Raw genomic sequence first — 23,168 nt, 5'->3', positions numbered from 1 at the left:
TTCTAATGTATTTTAATCAGTATATTATCCAGATAGGTAAGACTTGTATTTGACTTCATGATGAAACTAATATTTGCCATCTCAGGTTTTAGGACATAGCCCACTAAGTTCACTATTACATAAAGTTATTATAATCTTAAAAGATATTTGTATTTTACTTAATAAAGTTCCTGAAAACTATTTTGAGATTACACGCTCTGGAACCTCACGTTTTAGAAATCATATCTCAGTAGATCATCGTCACTTTTATTCACTTATATTTTAAAATATTCCCTTTCCTGGCGATTTTCTAACTTTTTTTTTTTAGAAGGAAACCTGTTCTGTGTAAACCCAGGAAAATTTGCTTGCTTCTTTTGTGGAATATCATATTCAGGAAAATTCTTTGAAGTCATTTTTGTGTTCCAACAGGCTGAGATCAGTTCTATACGGGAAAACAAAGACAGACTAAGTGACAGCACGACAGGTAAGAGGAAGGGGCGTCTGTTTGTGTTCCTCCGACAGGTCCCTAGTCCACGTCCATTTACATACATCAAAGGCCCACCTGGAGGAAGTGTGAGGAGGTCCGAGAACCCCGGGGGTGCCATCCTGGAGCTGCCAATACCACACAGGCTGACACTTTCCCCTGGATTTTAAGGAGCCCCTGAGCTTGGATGTGAAAACAAAAATATCTGTTTTCATTTGCCCCCAACTACTGTTAGCACTTCCTTCAGTGATGAATATAGACAATAACGCCCAGTGGTATTAGCAGACCAGTAGACTTTGCCAGCAGGAGAATTCGCAGGCAATGTCCTGTCACCTTACTGTTACCGCGGGTATCTTGAAATGTCATTTACAGTCTCTCTACTAGAAATATGGCATTAGACCTGCTGCTGTATTCTTGTTATTGGCACATTACAGAATCAGCTCTTAAATTACATAGCCTGTGTCTTCTCTTTTATGTATTATAAAGCACTGTTTTGCGGTGAGGTCTGGGGCCACGAGCCGTCACAACGGGCACTCCTCACCGCTGAGCAACAGGTTATTTCCTGAGGGAGAGCCAACTGAGCACTTCCGTGGCTGCACAGTCTAACTTTCCTACTGTGCATCTTAAATAGAGAAATGCAAAGACAGAGTGTTGAAATCACACACAGTCATCCCGTCTTCACCAAGACAGGGTTTAATTCATTGTCTTCAGAATCCATCCTAAGGTTTACTCTCTAAGAATATAGTTCAGCACCCCCAGAATCCATTTAAAATGTTGTGTAGAGGGGCGCCTGGGTGGCTCAGTCGGTTGAGCGCCCGACTTCGGCTCAGGTCATGATCTCACAGTTTGTGAGTTCGAGCCCCGCGTGGGCTCTGTGCTGACAGCTCAGAGCCTGGAGCCTGCTTCGGATTCTGTGTCTCCCTCTCTCTCTGCCCCTTCCCCGCTCATGCTCTGTCTCTCTCTGTCTCTCAAAAATGAATAAACATTAAAAAAAATTTTAAAAAATGTTATGTAGATTATTCCATTTTACTTTTTTAAATTATTATTTCAAAAAAAAATTTTTTTAATGTGTATCCATTTCTGAGAGAGAGAGTGTGAGCGAGAGTGAGCAGGGGAGAGGCAGAGAGAGAGGGAGACAGAGGATCTGAAGCAGACTCTGCTGAGAGTGGAGAGCCCCATGCAGGGCTCGAACTCATGAACCTTGAGATCATGACCTGAGCCGAAGTCAGAAACCCAACCAACTGAGCCACCCAGGCTGCCCCTCATTTTACTTTTTCAAAGTATATTTATTTTAGAGAGAGAGCGAGAGGGGGAGGGGCAGAGAGAGAAAGGGAGAGAGAAAGAATCCCAATCAGGCTTCACACTGTCAGCACAGAGCCTGATGTGGGGTTTGAACTCACAAACTGTGAGATCATGCCCTGATCCAAAACCAAGAGTCAGACCCTTAACCGAATCAGCCACCCAGGTGCCCCTCATGGAGATTATTTCAAAAGCTCCTTTTGCTTCAGCATTTAGTTTCTCAGCCTATGATTTCATAGGTGTTTGGAACTTTTAACTTACAGAATTTAGAAATATTAAACTTTCTAATTCTTGGCAGAGATCCAAGTTATTTGAACACTTGTTACATTGGATTCTTTAAAAACCGTCCACTGTATTTTAGAAGTAATTTCTACTGCTTAGAATTACAGTCATGCTCTCAATCCTCTGGTTTATTCCAAACTTACCAGACATCATGTCAAGGGGACTCCTTATAAAGCTGTGGGTTAGGAACCTGACATCAGAAGTAAGCATTTATATGAAGAAATGTCATTTTGCATGCTTCCAAATTAAGATGAAAGTTTCCATCTTTGCATTAAATGGCTGTGAGAAAATAATAAAATTATAGTAAAAAATGTGCATCGGTGCTATTCAGATTGTGGTCTGTACAACTGTTCTGAGTTTGCACCAGGAAGTCATCCAGCTATACTGCTAAGCACACTGTTTTGTCCAGCAGACATTTTTCCCCCATAGAAAGACTTTGTGCGTGAAGGAAGCGGTGCACTGAATGACATTCTGGGAGCAAGGCTCTTGTCTCAGTGAGCACTTTGAGTGGCAGAGCTTTAGATGCTATTTCAGCGTGGTAATCAGTAGGATGTCAAAAAGTTGTGGTTTACCAGCAGTGGGATTGTGGGGTTAAGAGGAGATGGGTACACGCTGGGGCGGGCCAGCAAACGCTGTAAGGAGGAGGCAGAGTTTGCCGTGGGTCCTGAAACCTGCCTACAAGGGACTTAGCCAAAGAGATGCTGCAAGGGCTATCAGATGGATGAAAGATTAAGGAAGCAGCCTTATGTCGAGATATAGAGGGTATGATGGAAAGTTTGAACCTGAGGAAGATGTGATGCTAGAAATCATGGGTCAGTGGCACCTAGGTGGCTCAGTCGGTTAAGTGGCCGACTTCGGCTCAGGTCATGATCTCGCCGTCCGGGGTTCGAGCCCCGCGTCGGCCTCTGTGCTGACAGCTCAGAGCCTGGAGCCTGTTTCCGATTCTGTGTCTCCCTCTCTCTCTGACCCTCCCCCGTTCATACTCTCTCTCTGTCTCAAAAATAAACAAACATTAAAAAAAAAAAAAAAAAGAAATCATGGGCCATACACCTGAAAAAGTACTTTGGGACCAGGTTATGGAGGCCTTAACCCAGACTAAGGAATCTGGAGATTAATTTTGAAAAGAGAGTGATTAAAGCACTGGAACCACAGGAATGAGCCTACCAAAGCACATTTTAGGAAGATTAGCCTGACAGTGTTAGGTAAAGCTATATGTTTACTAAGGAGAGAGACAGAGCTTTGTTACGAGGCTGTTTGCAGGGCTTCTCAGTCAGGTGATAAAGTTTAAACTAGAGTAAGGGTGGTAGGCATAAGAAGTGAACCAGATCGTAGGATATTTCTAAATGGATTCACATAAGTGTCACTTACTAGGCATGATATGATATGGCAAGGTATGGTATATTAGGTAGATCATAATATGTATATTAGGCAAGGTACAATACTTAATAAGAGGAATGGAAAACATATGACCAAATCCATCAGTTTTCAGTTGAGCTTCTACGCATCCACACCTATGCTAGGCATACCCCAATGAGGGAACCGCAGGACCTGAGGATTGCTGTTCATCTAACCAGGGGCTTTGCTAGGGGCTTTCATTCTTCATCAGAACCAGAAAGAAGCACTGGATTGGGTAGAAGGTGACTCGGTTAGAAGTCAGAGAAATATTAGTTTAAGAAAATATTATTTAAAATCACTTTTCTCTTTTCCAAGGTGCTGATAGCTTGTTGGATATAAGTTCTGAAGCTGACCAACAAGATCTTCTTGTCCTGTTGCAAGCAAAAGTTGCTTCTCTTACCTTACACAATAAAGAATTACAAGATAAATTACAGGTAGGTACATAGATTATTACCACGAACTATCCTGTAGGGTCAAACTATTGGGTTTTTTCAGGTTAGTCAGGTGATATTTTGTTTTAAACCTCTACATTAGTTTCTTCTTCCTTTTTAAATGTAGTTCGCCTTTAGCGTTTTATAGTTTCAAATTATGTTTGTTGAGAGAGTAATTCATTAACTCTATTTCTGTAAATTGGTAAATTATATATAATTATATACTTAGTGCATTTTATATATTACTATATATACACATGTTTGTGTGTGTGTATAAACAGCCATTCATTTAGTAGAGCTGATCGTTTAGCAGATTTAAGAACTTGATTGAAATAGCTATGCTAAGCCCATTGCCCCTTTTTGGCTACTGGAATAATATGAGAAGCAAAGGAAAAATTATGAGTCAGAGGCTTTAGAGCCCAAACAAATCTAGTGTTTTTAAAGTGGCAGAAATGAGCTGTTCTGAGAGAGTACAGAATAAGCTTAGCGTCGTTAACCCAATTCTCATGTCCCAGACCATGGTTTGTCATGGGGCAAAAGTACACATAAAGGGACGCTGCAGCTCTCCCCTATGTAAGCTTTGGATTTGTTCTCTTCTACCAGTTGCTTGCTCACCTAACCACACCTCTGGCACCATTTCATTCTTGCCTTTTTTGCAGGCCAAATCACCCAAGGAGGCAGATGCAGACCTGAGCTTTGACTCCTACCATTCCACTCAAACTGACTTGGCCCCACCCCTGGGCAGACCTAGTGAAACCTCTCCCCCAGACTCCAAGTCATCTCCATCCGTCTTAACACATTCCTTGAGTAAATCCACTCTCGACAGCGACGGGCAAATTCAGCAACTGCAAGAGATTCTTCAGGACTTGCAGAAGAGACTAGAGAGCTCTGAAGCAGAGAAGCAGCAGCTACAGGCTGAGCTCCAGTCCAGGAGGGCCGAATTGGTGTGCGTTAACAGTGCAGAGATTTCAGAGAACGGCTCCGACCTCAGCCAGAAACTGAAAGAAACTCAGAGCAAGTATGAGGAGGCCATGAAAGAAGTCCTTAACGTGCAGAAGCAGATGAAACTGGGCCTCGTCTCACCCGAAAGCGTGGACAGTTATTCACATCTCCGTGAGTTACGGATCACTGAGGAGGAAATAGATGTGCTAAAGCAGGATCTCCAGAACGCATTAGCTGAAAGTGAAAGAAATAAGGAGAAAGTGAGAGAGTTAGAAGAAAAACTTGTAGAGAAGGAGAAAGATTTGGGTAGTAAGTCTCCCGGGGAAGAGTATGAGGAAATGAAAAGTTCATATTGCTCTGTGATTGAGAATATGAATAAGGAGAAAGCTTTTTTGTTTGAGAAATACCAAGAGGCCCAAGAAGAAATCATGAAACTAAAAGATGCCCTAAAGAGTCAGATGACACCAGAAGCCGGCGATGAAGCTGGGGATATGAAAGAGGCCATGAACAGGATGATAGATGAGCTCAACAAACAGGTAAGCGAGCTGTCCCAGCTGTACAAAGAAGCCCAGGCCGAGCTGGAGGATTACAGGAAGAGGAAATCTCTAGAAGACGTAACAGCCGAATATATCCATAAAGCGGAGCATGAGAAACTGATGCTAGTGACGAACGTGTCCAGAGCTAAGGCAGAAGAGGCATTGTCCGAAATGAAGTCTCAGTACTCAAAGGTATTGAACGAGTTGACGCAGCTCAAACAGCTGGTGGACGCACAGAAAGAGAACTCTGTCTCCATCACAGAACATTTGCAGGTGATAACCACACTGCGGGCTACTGCGAAAGAGATGGAGGAAAAAATAAGCAGTCTCAAAGAGCACCTTGCAAGCAAGGAAGGGGAAGTAGCAAAATTGGAGAAACGACTCCTGGAAGAGAAGGCCGCGATGGCCGATGCCATGGTGCCCAGGTCTGCCTACGCAAAGCTCCAGTCATCACTAGAAAGTGAAGTGAGTGTGTTGGCCTCAAAATTGAAGGAGTCCGTAAAAGAGAAAGAGAAGGCCCATTTGGAGGTCTCCCAGATTCGAAGTGAGGTCTCACAAGTGAAAAGGGAAAAGGAAAATATTCAGGCTCTCTTAAAATCCAAAGAGCAGGAAGCAAACGAACTTCGGCAACAGTTCCAGCACGCTCAGGAGGAGCTCGCAGAAATGAAGAGACAGTCGGAGAGCTCTTCCAAACTGGAGGAGGATAAAGATAAGAAGGTTGGTGAGACTCCATTGCTGTTGAGTTTCTAGTTAGCTAGACACTAGTTTCTAGTTAGCACTGGTCTCTTGTGATTGCTCAGAAGTTCTGCATGTGACTCCATCTGTCCCCATGGCCACGTTAAGATTAGTAGTTTGGACATTTATGTTTAAAAAAACAAAACAAAACACTGATCGTCGATCACTCCCCTTATATTGAAGCATTTTCACATATGTGGTGCATATTTTCCCTTTTAAAATTATTTTACAGAAGCTGTGTCAAGTGTCAGGGATCAGAAGCGAACCCACAAACTGAAAGGCATTTGTAACCCATCTTGAACTTCAACTCTTTTGGAATCCAAACAGATTCTTCCATCATATGGAAACCCAAATACTTCCAGACTTAATCCTGCTTCCCTAAGTTCCATGAGCTTTCCCCTGAGTCAGTGTTAAGAACCACCCTCCGTGGCACTCATTGTCAAAGATGTATATAGGAGGGGAAGCAGGGAATGTGGGGAGCAGGTGATTAGAGATGGGCTGAGCGTGGCTTGGCGGAAGGAGGGGAAACAAAGGGGAGGGGAGCGTAAAAAATGGTTCTGTGCCTGAATCTGCTCCACGTCCCCAGTCCTCTGGGTCAGATTTTCCAAACGGCATTGATCAGAGCACTGTTTATCATTTATTCCTTTAGTATGATGAAAATTTCAAAAAGAGCTTCCAGAGCCAAGGGGGCAGAGAGTTAGGAGGCAGAGGTCAGGTTGCGGGGACGGGTTATGTTTACTTTAAAGCAAGATGCCCAGAGAAGTCAGGGTTCCTAGGACTCATTCCTGATTGCCCATGTCAGCACTACTGAACAAGACATAGCCGTCTCAAAATAAAGAATGCCTAAAATCCTCACTCTGCTAGTACCCACCCCCCCCATTCACAGTAAAATAGGAAAGCATCGTCCTAGCTTTTGTTTACCCTCATGCCTCGAAGCACGGTATTGAATCTGGGGCCCTTATTTGAATATAGTGGCCTTAGAGGGCTATGTGGGTTTGCTGATTTTGTTACCTGTTTCATTGTATGGGTCTTCTTTAAAAAATAAAAGAGAAATTGTTCCAGAGTCTCAAGTCCCTGAGGCCAATAAGAGGCTGTGTTCGAGAACTATCCAGAATCTTGCCTGCCTATTGCTGATAGTTTTCCTTTCTCGCCAGATTAATGAGATGTCAAAGGAAGTCACCAAGTTGAAGGAGGCCCTGAACAGCCTCTCGCAGCTCTCCTACTCAGCTAGCTCGTCCAAGAGGCAGAGTCAGCAGCTGGAAGGACTGCAGCAGCAGGTCAAGCAGCTACAGAGCCAGCTGGCTGTGAGTGGGCTTGTTTCTGCCTCCTGCTTGGGGGTGAGGGGGCTGGGGGTGGAGGACGAGGCAGATTACGCACCAGCTCAGCTGGGTGGGGACAGGTTGGAGTGAGAAGAGCCCCAGCCTGAAGGAGTGGCTGAGTAGCCAAAGACTTGTTTGGTGAGGGCAGGAGGAAGTGGTGGGATTTCCAGTCATCACCTGCAATGAGGTGGGTCACCTGGATCTCTGAGAGGGGGGAGGCAGCATGGTGGCACATAGGCATCACATTGACACATCCACTAACTTTTCACCCTCTCCATTTTTTTTTTAATGTTTATTTTTTGAGAGCGGGAAAGAGAGACAGAGTGTGAGCAAGGGAGGGGCAGAGAGAGAGGGAGCCACAGAATCCAAAACGGTCTCCAGGCTTCCAGCTGTCAGCACAGAGCCTGACGCGGGGCTCGAACCCACAAACTGCGAGATCATGACCTGAGCTGAAGTCTGACACTTAACCGACTGAGCCACCCGGGCGCCCCACCCTCTCTCCCTTTTTTTTTGACCGCAGTCAGTACTGTCTCTGGCAGTGGCAAGAACTTTTTATTAGGGCCCAGGATCTCTGGTAATTGCATATCTGCGCGTCTGAATCTGCTTATTGGCCCCTCTCTTCGTTTCACCCAGGAGAGTCCTTCCATATCTGTATTCGTTTCCTGTGGCTATTGTAACAGATAACTTGGTTTAAAACAACACAAATTTGGGGCACCTGTGTGGCTCAGTTGGTTAAGTGTCTGACTCTTGATTTTGGCTCAGGTCATGATCTCACGGTATGTGAGTTTGAGCCCCAAGTGGGGCTCCATGCTGAGAGTGCTGAGCCTGCTTGGGATTCTGTGTGCCTCTCTCTCTGCCCCTCCCCTACTTGCACACTTGCTTGGGCTCTCTCTCAAACTTTTTTTAAAAACTCCGCAAATTTATGCTTTTAAAATTCTGGAGATCAATTAGTGTGAAATCAGTGTCACCAAAGTCAAAGTGTCAGCAGAGCTGGTTCCTTCTGGAAGCTCTAGGGGAGAATCCATTTCCCGGGCTTTGCTAGCTTTTAGAGGTCACCTGAATTCCTTGGCTCATGGCCCCTACCTCCACCTTTGAAGTACATCACTCCACCTCTGGTTCTATTCTCCCATCTCCTCCTTCCACCTTTGGCCTTGCTTCTCTAAGGACCCTTGTGATTATGTTTAAGAGATACCCAGATAATCAGAATAAACCTTTCCTCCATCTCAAGATCCTTAACTTAATCCTACCTACAAGGTCCTTTTACCATATAGGTAACATTCCACAGGTTCTGGGGTTTAGGGTGTGGACATCTTTGGAGGGCCAGTATTTCACCTACCACAATATTTGTTAAAGTTTTTGTTGACATGGGTAGGTTATGTTTTCCATGTGAAATCAAGGGGTGGTTCAAGACAGATCTCTAGTTTCTGTTTACAAATAGGACCTGGATTTCATGATGTCTTCAGTATAGACTTTGACACGGGTGAATTCAGGTTTCTGCAGTCCAGACTCTGGCTGGCCACAGAGTATAAAACCAGCTTTTTTGTGTTATCATCTCTCGCAGCAAAGGAATGATCAGGGGAGAAGAAGATGCTCCCTATTGTGTTCTGCAGGTCATTTTTCTCATAAAGTGGTTATCACAGACTTATAGGTAAAGTGCTGATGGTTTATACAATTATTTTAAAATTTTCAATGTTTAATGAGCTCTTACGTATCAATATTATATAAGGTGCTGGTGGTATAAAAGTGAGTAAGACACAGTCCCTGTCTTCACTGAATTTATACTTTAATATAATGGCTTTCCATATTCTCTGTGTGGTAAGCACCAACTGATAGATGCCCAGCATGCTCTGGGCATACAGAAGAAGTGTCTTGAAAGGCTTCCTGCAGGAAGTGATGCTCATGCTGAATCTCAAGGGGATAGGGAAGAGGCAGCAAGGACTGAGATGTGGGATTTAGATGGCCCTTGGCAGCCGTGGCAAGGACAGTCCGAGTGGGGTGGTGGGGTGGGATCGGGACCCCAGTAGGCTGCCCGAGAGAAGTGACCGAGTAGCTAGGAATCTGATGGGGCTGAAGAACCACAGCAAGAGTCAGGAAAGGCTACAGCACATTTGCTAGAAAGGTAGATGGTCATCAGAAGGTGAGGTGCTTTCATTTGATTTCAGAGGTAATGACAGAGGCAGGGCTGTGACTGTGAGTATGTGTGACTGGGAGGAAGAGAAGGAGGAGGAGGAGGAGGAGGAGGAGGAGGAGGAGGAGGAGGAGGAGGAGGAGGAGGAGGTCGTCCCTGGGGAACTGAGAGGCCAAAGTGTCACGTGGCTCATGCATGTGGATGTTGTGGCCATCCAAATGATGACAGAAACAGAGATGGAAAGGAGGGTGATGATCAGAAGATGAAGTTTTAAGTGACTGAGTGGAAGTGTGCAAAAGATGGGAGGAAACAACACAGAAAAAGGTACTAAGCACACCTTCTAATGGTGTGAACTTCAAGGGACTGAGGTTTCATAGGTTGTCCTTGAATAGGAAGGACAGCTCATGTTCTGACACTCATAGGAAAGAGGTGAGAAGGGTATTGATGGACTTTTGTAGATTTTTAAAAAATGTTTGTTTTTGAGAGAGGGTGAGCAGGAGAGGGGCAGAGAGGGGGGGACAGAGGATCTGAAGTGGGCTCTGTGCTGACAGAAGTGAGCCCGATGCGGGGCTCGACTCCACGAACCATGAGGTCAAGAACTGAGCCAAAGTCGGACACTCAACCAACTGAGCCACCCAGGCACCCCTGTAGATTTTTGGAGTGATCTATATAGGATCAATTTTTATCATGAAATTGGAGGAAAACCACCTTAGAAGAGTTCAGAGCTAAGATTTTTGAAGTCGTCACTGAGGGGAACTGCAACAGTAGCTCCACAAGGAGAAATAAAAGCATCAACAGCTGTACTGAGGAACATACAGCGATTTGGGATTGGTGCCACCACCCTGTTCATCACCATTGACACCTAAATAATTGAACTCCCTGGGGGGCTCTAGGACTGGCTATTTTGTGAGAGATCAACAACTCCTTTTAAAAGACTAGGTTTTAAAAATTAAAGTAATGAATACTTGGTTATTGTAGAAAAGTTGGAAAATACAGAAAACTCCGGAAAATTTCTATAAATAAAAATTTCCCATAATTCAACCACTCAGAGATAGTCATTTTTTGCATTCAGTATGTTTCTTTGCACCATTTATTTTGTGTGAATGTATCTGTGTATTTGCATAAGTATGTATACGTATGTTTTTTGCAACAAGTGTGGGATTATATAATAACTAGTTTTTCCGTGAATTTTCTTCTAGAGTTGTATCAAAATATGAAATAGGTAGATTTTCTCCCCCTGAGAATATTGACAGATCTTTCTCTAAGAATTTTGACGAGTGTTCAGAAATCTACATCCCAGTGAGCCCACAGTAATTTTTAAGTCCTCATATGCTAGCATTTGGTGGAGGAAATCACTTGGGTGGTAGCGTTTGGCCACAGCTTTCTTACGGTTTTTTGTTTTTGTTCTGTAAAGGTCTGCTGAACAGTGTCAAATTGTCTCTTTCTAGGACTGCAAGAAACAACACCAGGAGGTGATATCTGTTTACCGAATGCATCTTCTGTATGCTGTGCAGGTATGATAACAGCCTATGAAGTACCTGGGTATCCTAAAGAAATACCACAGCGGATGTCACCCCAGCTCCCGTCACTAAGCCAGTAGAACAAATGAAAAGTTGAGGAGAATCTTTAAAATTGAGAAGCTTTAAAACGCCTTTTGTGTTGCTTTGGATTTGTCAGGAGCCCTGTGCCGTTTACGGAGAACAGCCTCATCCTCTGTTGAGGAATGAAGGAGGATGTGGCTGCTACCCCCACCAGGGGGAGGAACCCAGGCTTGCTTTCTCAGGCGTGCCAATGTTCTCAGCCGGCAGCACTGTCTCACCCCACGACTGTTGGCGGCTTGGCTGGCGGGGCTCACATTTGCAACTGAGACCCAGAAACCCTTTGCTGGCGGCTCTAGCACACCCAGCCTCCTCATCCTCCAGAGAGACAAGAGCAAGGCCCGCTCTCTCAGTCCCTCCTAGAAACGTCAGAATCAGCAGGGCTGACGTTCCTTTGGAAGATCCGGGGGAAAGCCAAGGGCTTCATGTCAGCCGGCCGTCGCATTCCCTGGGGAAGACCGCCAGGACTGACCTTAAGTTCTAATGATTGTCTTTTGTTTGAATTCCTTAGGGCCAGATGGATGAAGATGTCCAGAAAGTACTGAAGCAGATCCTTACCATGTGTAAAAACCAGTCCCAGAAGAAGTAGAATGGATTCCGTGGCAGGACACTGCCCCCTTGTTGTCCATCTTTGTGTTAGATCTGGAGTTGTCGGCAACCACTGCCATTGTTCTCACTCGTGGTATGCACCGTGGCCCAGCCTAGCTTTTTCCCTTTCCTAAGGCAGCTTTCTGAGGACTGGGTCCAGGAGAGGGCTGTCCTCCCCAGAGCTGCTTAGAGACTTGAGAGCAGCACAAGTGAAATGCCCTGGTGTCCCTTCAGATTCCAGAGCCGGAATCTGGAACCAGGGGTCTGGTCCTGGTCCTGGTGCTGGTGGGTGGGCACCTGCTGTGGGACCTGACCAGCTGAGGGGCTTTGTCATCACTGAGCAATATGTTGAGACCTCCCCGCTCAGCGAACGTTGCTTTAGTTCCTACACTCAGGCGGTGTCAGTCAGCACCCGGGAGCCCCTTTGCCTTTGGTTTCCAAGCCCAAAACGTGATTTAACTTCTGACCAAAATAGTATGGCACTCGTTATGTGGTGCATACTTTATCATGACATCCTGTGGACTTAAAACATGAATCCCATCATTTTCCCCCCTCTGCCTTATATAGCTCATCACCCTGCTTGTTAGTCTCAGAGTTTGATGAGCACTCTTAACTAAAATACGAAGTTGAAAAACAAAAGCAAGTTGTCCTTAGAAATTCTTTTGAAGCAAATCGTTGACATATTGCAAATCTTCTATGCAAACTTGCCTCCTGTTATCCGTGAAGCTCAGGAATCCAAACATTCGTGTTTCAACAAGGGACAGTAAACTGCGTGTTTACAGCCAAAAAAAAAAAAAATGCCTCATAGTTCTTAACCTCAGTTTTTTAAAAGTGTTTTTTTCTCTACAATATTTTTATTGGCTCTTAAAGATGTTTTCATAGCTAAACCCCTAAATGAATGAAATTTACATTAGACTCTATTAACAAAGTATTTTTAGATAACCATGCTTATGACTTTTTTAAAGCATAACTTTTTCCTCAGAGTTTGCAGCGATAGCCAAGGTAGTTATGTATTCCCTTTCCAAACTCTACACGAGCTGCCACCGGCCCCCTAGCCTCTCTGCCATCGTGTCCTCACAACTGTAGCACATTTCTGAATATAGAAAATCTTCCTTTTACCCACTGAGTATTTTTGAATACCCCAGCTCTACCAGCACCCATAAATGATCTCTTGGAAGGACTGTTAGCCAATCACTTTTCCACCTTTGAAACCAGAATCCTAACATGGTACACATATATGATGGTGCATAGCAAAGGTCGTGGGGGCAAATACTTCTGTTCCCTTGACTTTCAGGTTAAAAACGTTTCGAACTTGCTCGCAGCTTCCTTATGGCATTGTTTTTGTTGAGAGATGTAAGCTGAATACAGACGTCTCCGAAGTATATAACACAAAGCGTAGGCCTGCTCTGACGGGGTCCACAGAACACAGGGTGCCTGGGCGCACAGGGTGATGGGCTATATTGGAGGATGTGCTCATCTGTATTGGATGAGGACCAACGACCACAAAGCAGAAACGGCTTTCAAGCTTGGTGTTCCTTTTCTTAAGTTGTTTATACTTCACCAATTTCGAAAATGCTCCAAAGAAATGTGAAAGGACCTTTTGTCACAGCACTTAAGAAAATACAAACAACCCCCCCTCCTGCCCCCACGCAGAAATGCTGCAGAGTATAAAACTTGAGACATTTTGTAGGACGCCTGACAAAGTGTAGCCTTTTATCTTGTTTCAGGATGCGTATTTATTATAAGTACTCTGGTTAAATATTGAAAAGTTATATGCTGTAGTTTAGCATTTTGCCTTTGTAATTTACAGAAGGTATTGCAGAAAATAAACTTTTGTTTCATTTTGCATCTCTGTTGACTTTTGGTGCCTTCATAAGCATATGTGTATGGCTTCTTAGGATCAGGTCAGAGGCGTTGGGTATGATGGTGCTTTCCACCCCAAGTCACACTCAGTGGCTGCCAGTGGTCCACGGTCTCTCGCTGTCACCACATTTCCATCTCCTAGCATCTTTAATGTTGGACTCTGACACCCCCCCCCTTCCACTTTAGAAGACCCCTCCGATCACATCACACCCACCCAGATAACCCAGGGAAATCCTTATTTAAGGTCAGCTGATTAGCAGCTCAGCCCCAAGCATCAGCCACTTGTGGGCAGTGGCATCATGGTTCTTCAATTCAAAATTGCCCCTCAGTTGTCTGTTCTCTTTTTAACTATTTAAAAAAATTTTTTTAATGTTTATTTTTGAAGGATAGAGAGAGCGTGAGCAGGAGAGGGGCAGAGAGAGAGGGAGACACAGAATCTGAAACAGTCTCCAGGCTCTGAGCTGTGGGTACAAAGCCTGACACAGGGCTCAAACCGTGAGATCATGACCTGAGCCGAAGTGGGACAATTCACCAACTGAGCCACCCAGGTGCCCTAAACTATTTAAAAGCTTCCATTAGATTGGTCGTTTCTCTTCTTACAAGAAAAAAAAAAAAGATACGTAAAATATCTTGGAGAAATACTGTTCCCCATCACACATTTAATTCCTTTTAACTGTTGCATAATATTTCATAGTTCGATGGTGCTATATTTTTATTAGTTCCTCATTGATGCTTCCAGAATTTTACAGCCCTAAAAATGATGTGATGACTGTGCTATATATATATATATATATATATATATATATATATATATGTCTTCATGCACACATGTGAGGACTATTTGAGTAATTTTCAAATGGCCTATTTTCACAATAGCTTCCATCATGTGATACAAGAATGCAGAGAACAAAAGTAGAATGGCGTATGCATCATCACAGCGTGTGTGAGAAAGAATGGCCTTTTTCTTCACACTGGTTGAATAAGACTCATCGTTTTGTTTTCCTTACGTAAACTTGAAGACAGACTGCAAAGCCTTTAATAATTAAACCCACCCAACTTAAGATAAACACATAATACCCTGTGTGGGGGAAATGTTCCCAGAACGTGTTGAAGCACAACCTTGTGCAACGTGGCATAACTGTGGAATGCTGGGTGCTGACAGCAGCAGAAACACTCTCCAGCAAAGATGGGGATGATGCTTTCTGAGCAGTTAAAAGGCAGGCTGCAAAACTAAGCGGGGGCTGGGAAAAGCAACAGACCAAGGTATTCACAGAGTGGCAATTTCTGTTCAGCTTTGGGCAAAGAATTCAAGCGTGAGAGTTGCATATTTGTGAAACAATCAAAGGACAAGAGCTCAACTGTGATGGTTGCCATGAGTAAGCCATAGGAGCCTGTCGGTTGAGAGAGCAATCAAAGTGGGTTTCAGCAGATGGAAAAGCTCCTCTGAAGAGGAAGAGATAGAGGTGAGTGGAAGGGAAGACATCCCTGCACATTCATTATAAACCAAGCCCTACCATGGGAAGAAACCGTATATTCAAGTACTGTAACTAGATGTACTAGATTATAAATGGAAGATGTGTAGGGGAGAGAAAGGAACAAGACACAGCCAAATACTGTAAGTTTTTAACGGGAGGAGAAGTAGCGCGGGTTCCCTTTGTGTGACCTCTGGATGTTTTCAAACATATGCAAATTAAGTCAGGTTAAACACACTGAGTAGGCAAAATAGTGGACCTCCCCCCTAAGAGGTCTATGTCCTGATTCCTGGAATATGTGAATATTTTATGTAATATGGCAAAGAAAAATTAAATTGGCAGAATTAAGATTGTCCTGGGCTCTATGGTGGGGCTGACTTAATCAGAAGGCTCTGTTAAAGTGGAAGGAGTCAGAGACTTAAAGATGCTGCCCCGGGGGTGGCTGGGTGGCTCAGTCAGGTGAGGATCTGAATCTTGCTTTCGGCTCAGGTCGTGATCTCATGGTTTATGAATCTGAGCGCCCACATTGGGCTCCGTGCTCATGGTGCAGAGCCGGCTTGAGAACCTCTCTCTCCCTCTCTGCCCTGCCCCCTACTCGTGCGCGCTCTCTCTCTCTGAATAAACAAACATTAAAATAAAGATGCTGTGCTGCTGGCTCTGAGGGTGGAGGCTGAAGCCACAAACCAAGGAACGCAAGTGGTCTCTAGAAGCTGGAAAAGGCAAGAAAACACGATTCTCCCCACGATTCTCCCGAAAGCCCCTAGAAAGACCCAGCCTCGTTTACACCTTGTCTCTAGCCCAGTGACAGCCACTGCAGACTTCTGACCTCCAGAACCATGACATAATAGACTTGTGTTGTTTTAAGCCAATAAATTTATTGTGATTTGTTACAGCAGTGATAGGGAACTGATATCCATACCGAGGAGCTAGAATCTCTGCTACTGGAGAGTTCCGCAAGATGACTCCAGGCTTCTTAAATATTGCGGAGCATTGATAATAAGCCAGGCACTTTGTTGAGTGCCAAAGGCTCAGTGGTGAACGTAACACCTCCCGCTCACAAGGAACTCACAACTGATCAGACCGGGGCCTGCCACCTGGTAGGGATTCAGTATTCACTGGGTGGGTGGATATTTAGATGAATTGTCTAGAAGGCCCTGCAATGCTCTGCTCTTTCTCGGACCCATTCTTCAGCCTCCTCATTCTTAATTGCCATTTTGCTCTTCCTTGAACCCACCAAACTTGCTTCTGCCTCAGGGCCTTTGTACTTGCTGTTATCTTAAAATGTTCTTCTGACATTTGTATTATTTCTCCTTTATTTCCTCTGCTCAATGCCACCTTGTCAGAGAGGCTCTCCTTAACTACTAGCACAATCTATATGTCCACATCACTTTCTAGATCCTTTATCTGACTTTATTTTTCTCCAATTTGTCACTTTCATGTAAGGTGGTTCACCTAGTTGAGGGAGGAGGGGAGTCCTAAAATCCAGCCCACCCTCTAGTCCCAAAGCTTAACCACTTAACAGGGAGCCTGAGTCTGGATGAAGGAAGAGGCTTTTTTTTTTTTTTAATTCTAATTCACACAAAATTGTTGCCTATTCCCTCAGCTCTGTGTCTTTTTCTAACTTGCAGAGACATCAGACTATTTACTAATAGCCCTGTTTTTCTTTACCTAGTAGAATAGAAGCTCCAAGAGAGCAAAATCTTTGTCTATTTATTTGCTATTGCTTCCCTAACGCTTAGAACAGTATTGGGCACAGAATAGGTTTCTTCAATATGCATTTTTTTTTTCTGAGTGGATGGACAGATGCATGGAGACTGTGAGAAACTTAGAGAGTGCCAATATAATGGTGTCAAGAGGAGATTATGGACGTGATAGTGTGGGAGCTCAGAAGTAAGGTCTCTAACCCATTCTAGAGAGGACAGATGTGTTTTAAGAAATTATACAGTCAAAGGGAAATCTTATTTGCATTTCCTGTCCTTAAGTTTCACAGTCTTTGAAGTTGAAATAATTAGGAGTTAATCACGGTTTATTTGGGGATGGAAGAATCTGGAAGGACCCTGTGCACATGCTTCCTCTGTGTGATTCTGTAACAGCGATGCCTGTTCAGGATCAAGGGAGGGACCGTGAGCCAACACACTGAAACCAATGTCTGCCCAGATTACTAGCACCGCATTTCAGCTACTGAACAACGTTTCAGCACATTTACCCGTGACTAAGGTTTACATTTGGGGACAGGGTGAAGATGGCAAGGAAAGAAAAAAACCACTCACAGGTTTGACCTGTGTCTTTAACCTTCTTTAACCTTCTTTTAATTTAACCTTCTGAGTCTTTAACCTTCTTTTAATTTTACAGATGAACTACTTCTGGTCAGAGCTAATTAAATGGAGGTGGAACCAGAGTGTCATTCTTAAAATGGGAATTCAGTGCCTGTTCTGGTACCTCACTTCCCTTCACCACATGGGCAAAAGCCAGGGTTCAGGAAGGAGAAGTTACACTTAATACACTGAGAGACAAACTCCCAGCCAATTCCCACAATGACAGAACATTAAAACCTTTCAATTTGATGAAGACCAACTTAACGGTAAGGGAAATGAGAATAAGAGAACAGGAAACCAGTTCTTCCTTTTTATCCTCATATATGTTAAATACTGTTCATAGTAACAAATACTCTTCTTGCATAGAAAATCGAGACCCAGGGGCTGTGATTTGCCCCAGGCCACACGGAGTCAAAACCAGATAGGGGAAATCTTGAAGCTAGTTCATTGCTCTCATCCTTGTTTCATGTTGGGAGATCTCTTAAGTGACAGAATAAAGGGGGTGGGCTCTTTCTAAAATTTTGACTCAGGATCTTGAGCCAACAGTTTTAAACCTTAAGTTAAAAGGCTGTCTAGGTTTTCCTTAAGAGATACTTAAGCAAACTCATTTCAAAGTTTATTTTATTTTTGGGACAGAGAGAGACAGAGCATGAACGGGGGAGGGGCAGAGAGAGAGGGAGACACAGAATCGGAAACAGGCTCCAGGCTCTGAGCCATCAGCCCAGAGCCTGACGCGGGGCTCGAACTCCCGGACCGCGAGATCGTGACCTGGCCAAAGTCGGACGCCCAACCGACTGCGCCACCCAGGCGCCCCAGCAAACTCATTTAAACAGCTCCTCCAACCTATCTTGGTTGGTCTCTCTTGGCAGTCTTGGATCCGTAGCAATTAAACTTCATCCTCCGAACTGGAAAGAACAAACACCAAATCTAAACACCACCTGTGAAGTTCTTAGTAAATGTTTTCCTTCTCTCTCTACCGAGCCTGCTTTTTTTGGAAATGAGGACACATCACCTTCAGCTTGACTTGCCATGGGTCCCTCGTTTATTGTAGGGTTCGTGATCATACTCTCATACACAAGGCTACGGGGCCGGTGCTGTTCCTTCAGGTACTAGCCACAAGCGCCCCTGCACCTGTCAGACCTGAATTATTGTTACTGTGTATGTCAGGCTACTGAAGCGGAGCGGTGGTATAAGAACACGTGCTGCATAAATCAGGGCTGTGTGGTGTTTGCCAAATGTGCCCCACCCCCTCGAAAATGTTCCCGGAACTGCTAATCATTAGCAGAATTAGTGGCCTATTGCTTAAACTACGCATTTCCTGCACTCCGCGTTCCTGATCACGCATGGCTCGTATCTCACCGGGAGAGGCAACACAGACGGTGCCGACACCGTCAGTAGTCATACCTAAGCCTTTTCTCTCCGCTCCCGGAGAGCCAGAACACCGGGGGGGGGGGGGGGGGCGGAGGGGGTGCAGGGGGCGCGCAAGGGTGCGCCCATACGGCCGGGTACACCGTACACTACTGCTTTACGTAGGTAGGATCGTGGAACCCGGCGCTCTCTTCCATCCTCCGGTGGGATTTCTCTCCTCTTCCCGCATCTTCAACCCTGACAGGTAAAGTCCCTTCGAGAAAAACACTGGTGACGTTTCCGCTGCAGCTGAGGGAAGTTTTGAAAGCAAGCCTGAGGCTGTGCGAGTCGCGCCCGGACAAAACAAAAAAGACCGGAAAGCCCAGGTTGGCCCCAGCGGCCCTGAATTTTGCGGGGCCGGAAGTTCCCTGCGTGGCTATGGCTACAGGCGCCGACGCTCCGGGCTCTGTCGGCGGCGTTCCGTTCCCATGGCAACCCCATTGTCTTCCGAGACGGAACCTGGGCTGCCGGCGCGCCAAACGGACCTCTCAGGGTCTCGCTTCCGCCAGGCACCTTTGCGGCGCCCTGAACGAGGTCCGCCGAGGCCAGGACGCTGACGCCGCTGGAGGAAGCTGAGCTCGCCGGCTGAGGGAGACTAGAAGGCTAGTTCCGGGGCGTGGCTTTTCTGCCCTCGGCCGGGTCGGGGCTCAACCCCTCCTTTGCCGCGCCCCGCGTGTGCTTTTCCCCATGGAACCTCTGCGGCGGGGGCACCGCCCGCCAGAAAGAAGCCTTGGGATGCTCGCCTGGGGCTCGGGATGTGGCGTCAGGGTTTACGAAATTGCGGGGAGAGAAGAAAGGGTTTTGCGTTTGAGAGAGGCGCCAAAGTTTGGTGTTATAATTTATTCAGGGACGTATGGTACCTCGTTGAACAGAACTCAGGAGTTTGAGAACTCACAACTCCTCGCCCTGGCCATAGTTTTGAAAGTCGAGATTAGAAAGAGAAATTAATGAAGTTTCCTTCTGGTTTTTGGATTGTGGACGTTCTGGAGCCTGAGTCAGAGAGCGCTGCTCAGGGCTCAGGTGGGAATGAGTGACCTTCTGCAGGGTGAAATGAGGAGCGACTTGGCGGGTGTTAATGTTCAGTACAAAACCGTACATTCGATTTGGATTTAAGCGATGGGGAGAGCCATGAGAATTGAATTTCACAAATCATTATCAATCGGATTTTTGCCACGAGTTTTCAACCATTTCCCCCCATCAGCTAACGACAATACCAAAATAGACGCGTGTGTGTTCCTTAACTGGGACTTCCCATTAAATAGTGGGAATGCCCTAGGGACAAGAAGAATTAACCGATAAACTGGCTATATCTCATTTAATACTGAAAGCTGCTCCTTTGCTTGCATCCATCTTGCAAAAACAATATCAGACTTGAGCAGAACATAGTTTTGATGATTCAGGAGCCGTAAATGCACTGGCTTTAAGGGGGCAAGAAAAAGGGATTTTGGAGGTACTATGGAGTAGGAATTAGAGGAAAGAACTTTTGGGGTGCCTGGGTGGCTCAGTCGGTTAAGCGTCCCACATCGCTCAGGTTATGATCTCACAGTTTGTGAGTTCAAGCCCCGAGTCGGGCTCTGTGCTGACAGCCTGGAGTCTGCTTCCGATTCTGTATCTCCTTTTATCTCTGCCCTTCCCCACTTGTGCTCTGTCTCTCAAAAATAAATAAATGTAAAAAAAAATGTAGAGGAAAGAACTTTAATTCAGAGGTTTAATTTGACAAATGTCTTTAATTTCTGCTTTCCAGGTGTCTCTATGCATGAGTGTGTATAGTCTATTTTTGAATTTCAGATGGGTTATATATTTAGGCAGTTTCAGTTTGATGTTAACAGCATCCAACAGAGGGAAAATAGGATAGCTTTTTTTCCCCAAAGCCGACCTCACCTGTGATTCTTGGTAGGAAGAAGATGCAAGCCAGCCCCATCCGCATTCCAACCGTCAGCAATGACACCGACTGGGACTTCTGCTTCCACTTGTAAGTAGCTCAGAACCTTGACATCACACTCAGTCACTGGCCTGGAACACAGGGACCTCCCACTTAAGGCAAACCTGGGGTGAGGAGCTTTGAGCGCCTGTTATATAGAAGAGAAGGTTGAAGTTCTGTGATGTGTTTAATTATGATTCTGCTCTAAGATCCATTTGTATTTGTGCAACCTGTGCAAGAAGGAAAATAATTTTTTCCTAACCTATTTTTTACAGATAGGTTAATTATAATTGTAACAAGATTGATAAAGTCATGGAGAATTCAATATAACAGAGTTAATGAGCAAATTAAAATTGTGTTGTGAAATAGACAATAAGTAAATTAAACTTTCACATCATAATAGCTAATACTTATTGAGCAAATACTATGTGCCAGGCACTGTTCTAAGTGCTTCTGTATATTAACTCATCTAACTCCCAACGTCCCTGTAAGGGTGGTGCTATTATACCATTATAATTTTATAGCTAAGGAGTATGAATCAAAAACAGGTTCGGGAATTTGCCCAACACGGAGCTAGTGATTTAAACTAAGCGGTCTGACTCCAGAGTCAATTCTTGAACCATTCCTTTGTACCAAGAGTTCCCAACCTTGGCATTGCTGACATTTTGGGGTGGATAACTCTTTGTTGTGGGGGCCTGACCTGTACACTGTAGGATGTTTAGCAGCATTCCTGGTCTCCACCCACTAGATGCCAGTAGCACCGTCCCAGTAGTGAAAAGCTGAAATACCTCCAGAGGTTGCCAAATCTCCCCTAAGGGACATGTCACCCTTGGTTGAGAACCATTGCTCTATGCCAATGCTATCAAATAGAAATATAATGCAAGTCATAAATGCCAGCCACATAGATAATTTAAAATTTTCCAGTAGCCATACCAAAAAACAAAAAAGAAATAGGTAAATTGAAGTTTAATACGATGTTTATCTTAATGTATCCGAAGTATTTTATAATATAACTAATGAAATATTTTATATGTTTTCTTCAAACTAAGTCTTTGGAATTCAGTGTGTATTTTACACTTATAGCACATCTCAGTTCAGGCTAACCACATTTCATATGCTTAATAGCCACATGTGACAAGTGGTTAATAGCTTAGTAATCCTGTCCCTCCTCATGAAATATCTTGAGGTTAAGGTTTATGTAATTTTTTTATTTAATATAAAAATTGAAATTAAGATATAGAGTTCATAGTAGAGTATCTTGGAAGGAATCAGATAATTCATATTTATTATTACTAGTCAGAATTCATATTTATTATGGCAACATATAGAATAAGTTACAAACCTGGCAAGGCAGACCTTTCATTCAACCTGCCTATTCTTATTTATTGACTTTTATTTTATCTTTCAAGGTATCTGACTGGCCAGAATTCTCCAGTCGTCTTATCTTTCATGACAAGATGTTTAATCCAAAGCCAGTTTAAGGTTTTGCATTCTCATTTGTCAAGACCTCGATGTTTCTCCTTCCTTTGAGGTCCCTGCTGTTCAAGCTTACTGCCTTTGGTCTCGGCTTAATTTCATTGAAGGGTGAACTTCAGATATTTAGGGCGTGGGTCACCTGGGTGGCTCAGTTGGTTAAGCATCCGACTCCGGCTCAGGTCATGATCTCATGGTTCCTGAGCTCGAGCCCCACATTGGGCTCTGTGCTGACAGCTCAGAGGCTGGAGCTGCTTCAGATTCTGTCTCTCTCTCTCTCTCTGCCCCTCCCCCACTCACACTTGGTCTGTCTCTCCAAAATGAATAAACATTAAAAAAAATTAATAAAAATAAATAAAATAAAATAAAATATTTAGGGCTTATCATTTTTAAGATCCATAATTGACAATCTCTTTGGTGACCCTGATATATTGAACTTCTGCTCCAGATCTGTGAAGTATGCAGCCTAAGCAAAATCTTCTACTGAGGGACTAAATTTTCTTTTATTTTTCTTGACTCATGATCTCTTGCCACAGATTCCCTCTATCTTCAGTATTTTTCAAGTATCCTAAAGACTACCGTTTCTCTTTTCATTCATTTGTTCATCCTTTAACAAGCCATTCATTATTTGTTTTTACTGTAAGCCAGGTATCAGGGTTTCAGAAACAAATGAGATTTAGCCCTGGCTCTGGTGGAGTTTATTTGCTAGAAAGTGAAGACTCAGAAACAAAACAAATTTTGAAAATGAGACTATAATGTGATTTGCAGTATAGTAGAAATTTGGAGGAAATTTTTGCAAGCCCTTCTGCTTACTACTCCAGTGCAAGACTCCAGCAGAGGTGACGCCTGAGTCGGGTCTTGAAGGAGGAGTATGGAATTCACTAGGCAGAGAGGAGGGAAATGTAGCACCTACCTTCTGATCACATTACATCAGCCATGTTCTCTGGCTTTTCCATTGAGTTTGTGTGTCTTCTGAAAGCACACTTCTGTTTCTTGCCTGA

At 44.3% G+C, this 23,168-nt stretch overlaps 2 protein-coding genes across 3 annotated transcripts in view; both read left to right on the top strand.

The window, feature by feature from the left end:
- RAI14 (retinoic acid induced 14) overlaps positions 1–13,564 on the top strand; it is a 130,628-nt gene extending 117,064 nt beyond the window's left edge. The window contains 6 exon segments of the mRNA XM_043600187.1: positions 409–463; positions 3,755–3,873; positions 4,530–6,065; positions 7,238–7,387; positions 10,979–11,044; positions 11,640–13,564. Coding sequence (XP_043456122.1) covers positions 409–463; positions 3,755–3,873; positions 4,530–6,065; positions 7,238–7,387; positions 10,979–11,044; positions 11,640–11,717 — 2,004 coding nt within the window. The 3' untranslated portion in view covers positions 11,718–13,564.
- A 5,308-nt stretch (positions 13,565–18,872) lies between these two features.
- Positions 18,873–23,168, top strand: part of TTC23L (tetratricopeptide repeat domain 23 like) — a 59,160-nt gene continuing 54,864 nt past the window's right edge. Inside the window, exons 1-2 of one of the 2 annotated variants that reach the window (XM_043600112.1) lie at positions 18,873–18,978; positions 20,671–20,745. In XM_043600112.1, coding sequence (XP_043456047.1) covers positions 20,678–20,745 — 68 coding nt within the window. In that variant the 5' untranslated portion in view covers positions 18,873–18,978; positions 20,671–20,677. Of the gene's footprint in view, positions 18,979–19,073; positions 19,376–20,670; positions 20,746–23,168 lie in introns of those variants that run through there. The other variant, XM_043600111.1, reaches the window with a different exon arrangement.

Source organism: Prionailurus bengalensis, chromosome A1, assembly GCF_016509475.1.
Source record: "Prionailurus bengalensis isolate Pbe53 chromosome A1, Fcat_Pben_1.1_paternal_pri, whole genome shotgun sequence".
NCBI lineage: Eukaryota > Metazoa > Chordata > Mammalia > Carnivora > Felidae > Prionailurus > Prionailurus bengalensis.
This window is presented reverse-complemented; position numbering and strand designations above follow the sequence as displayed.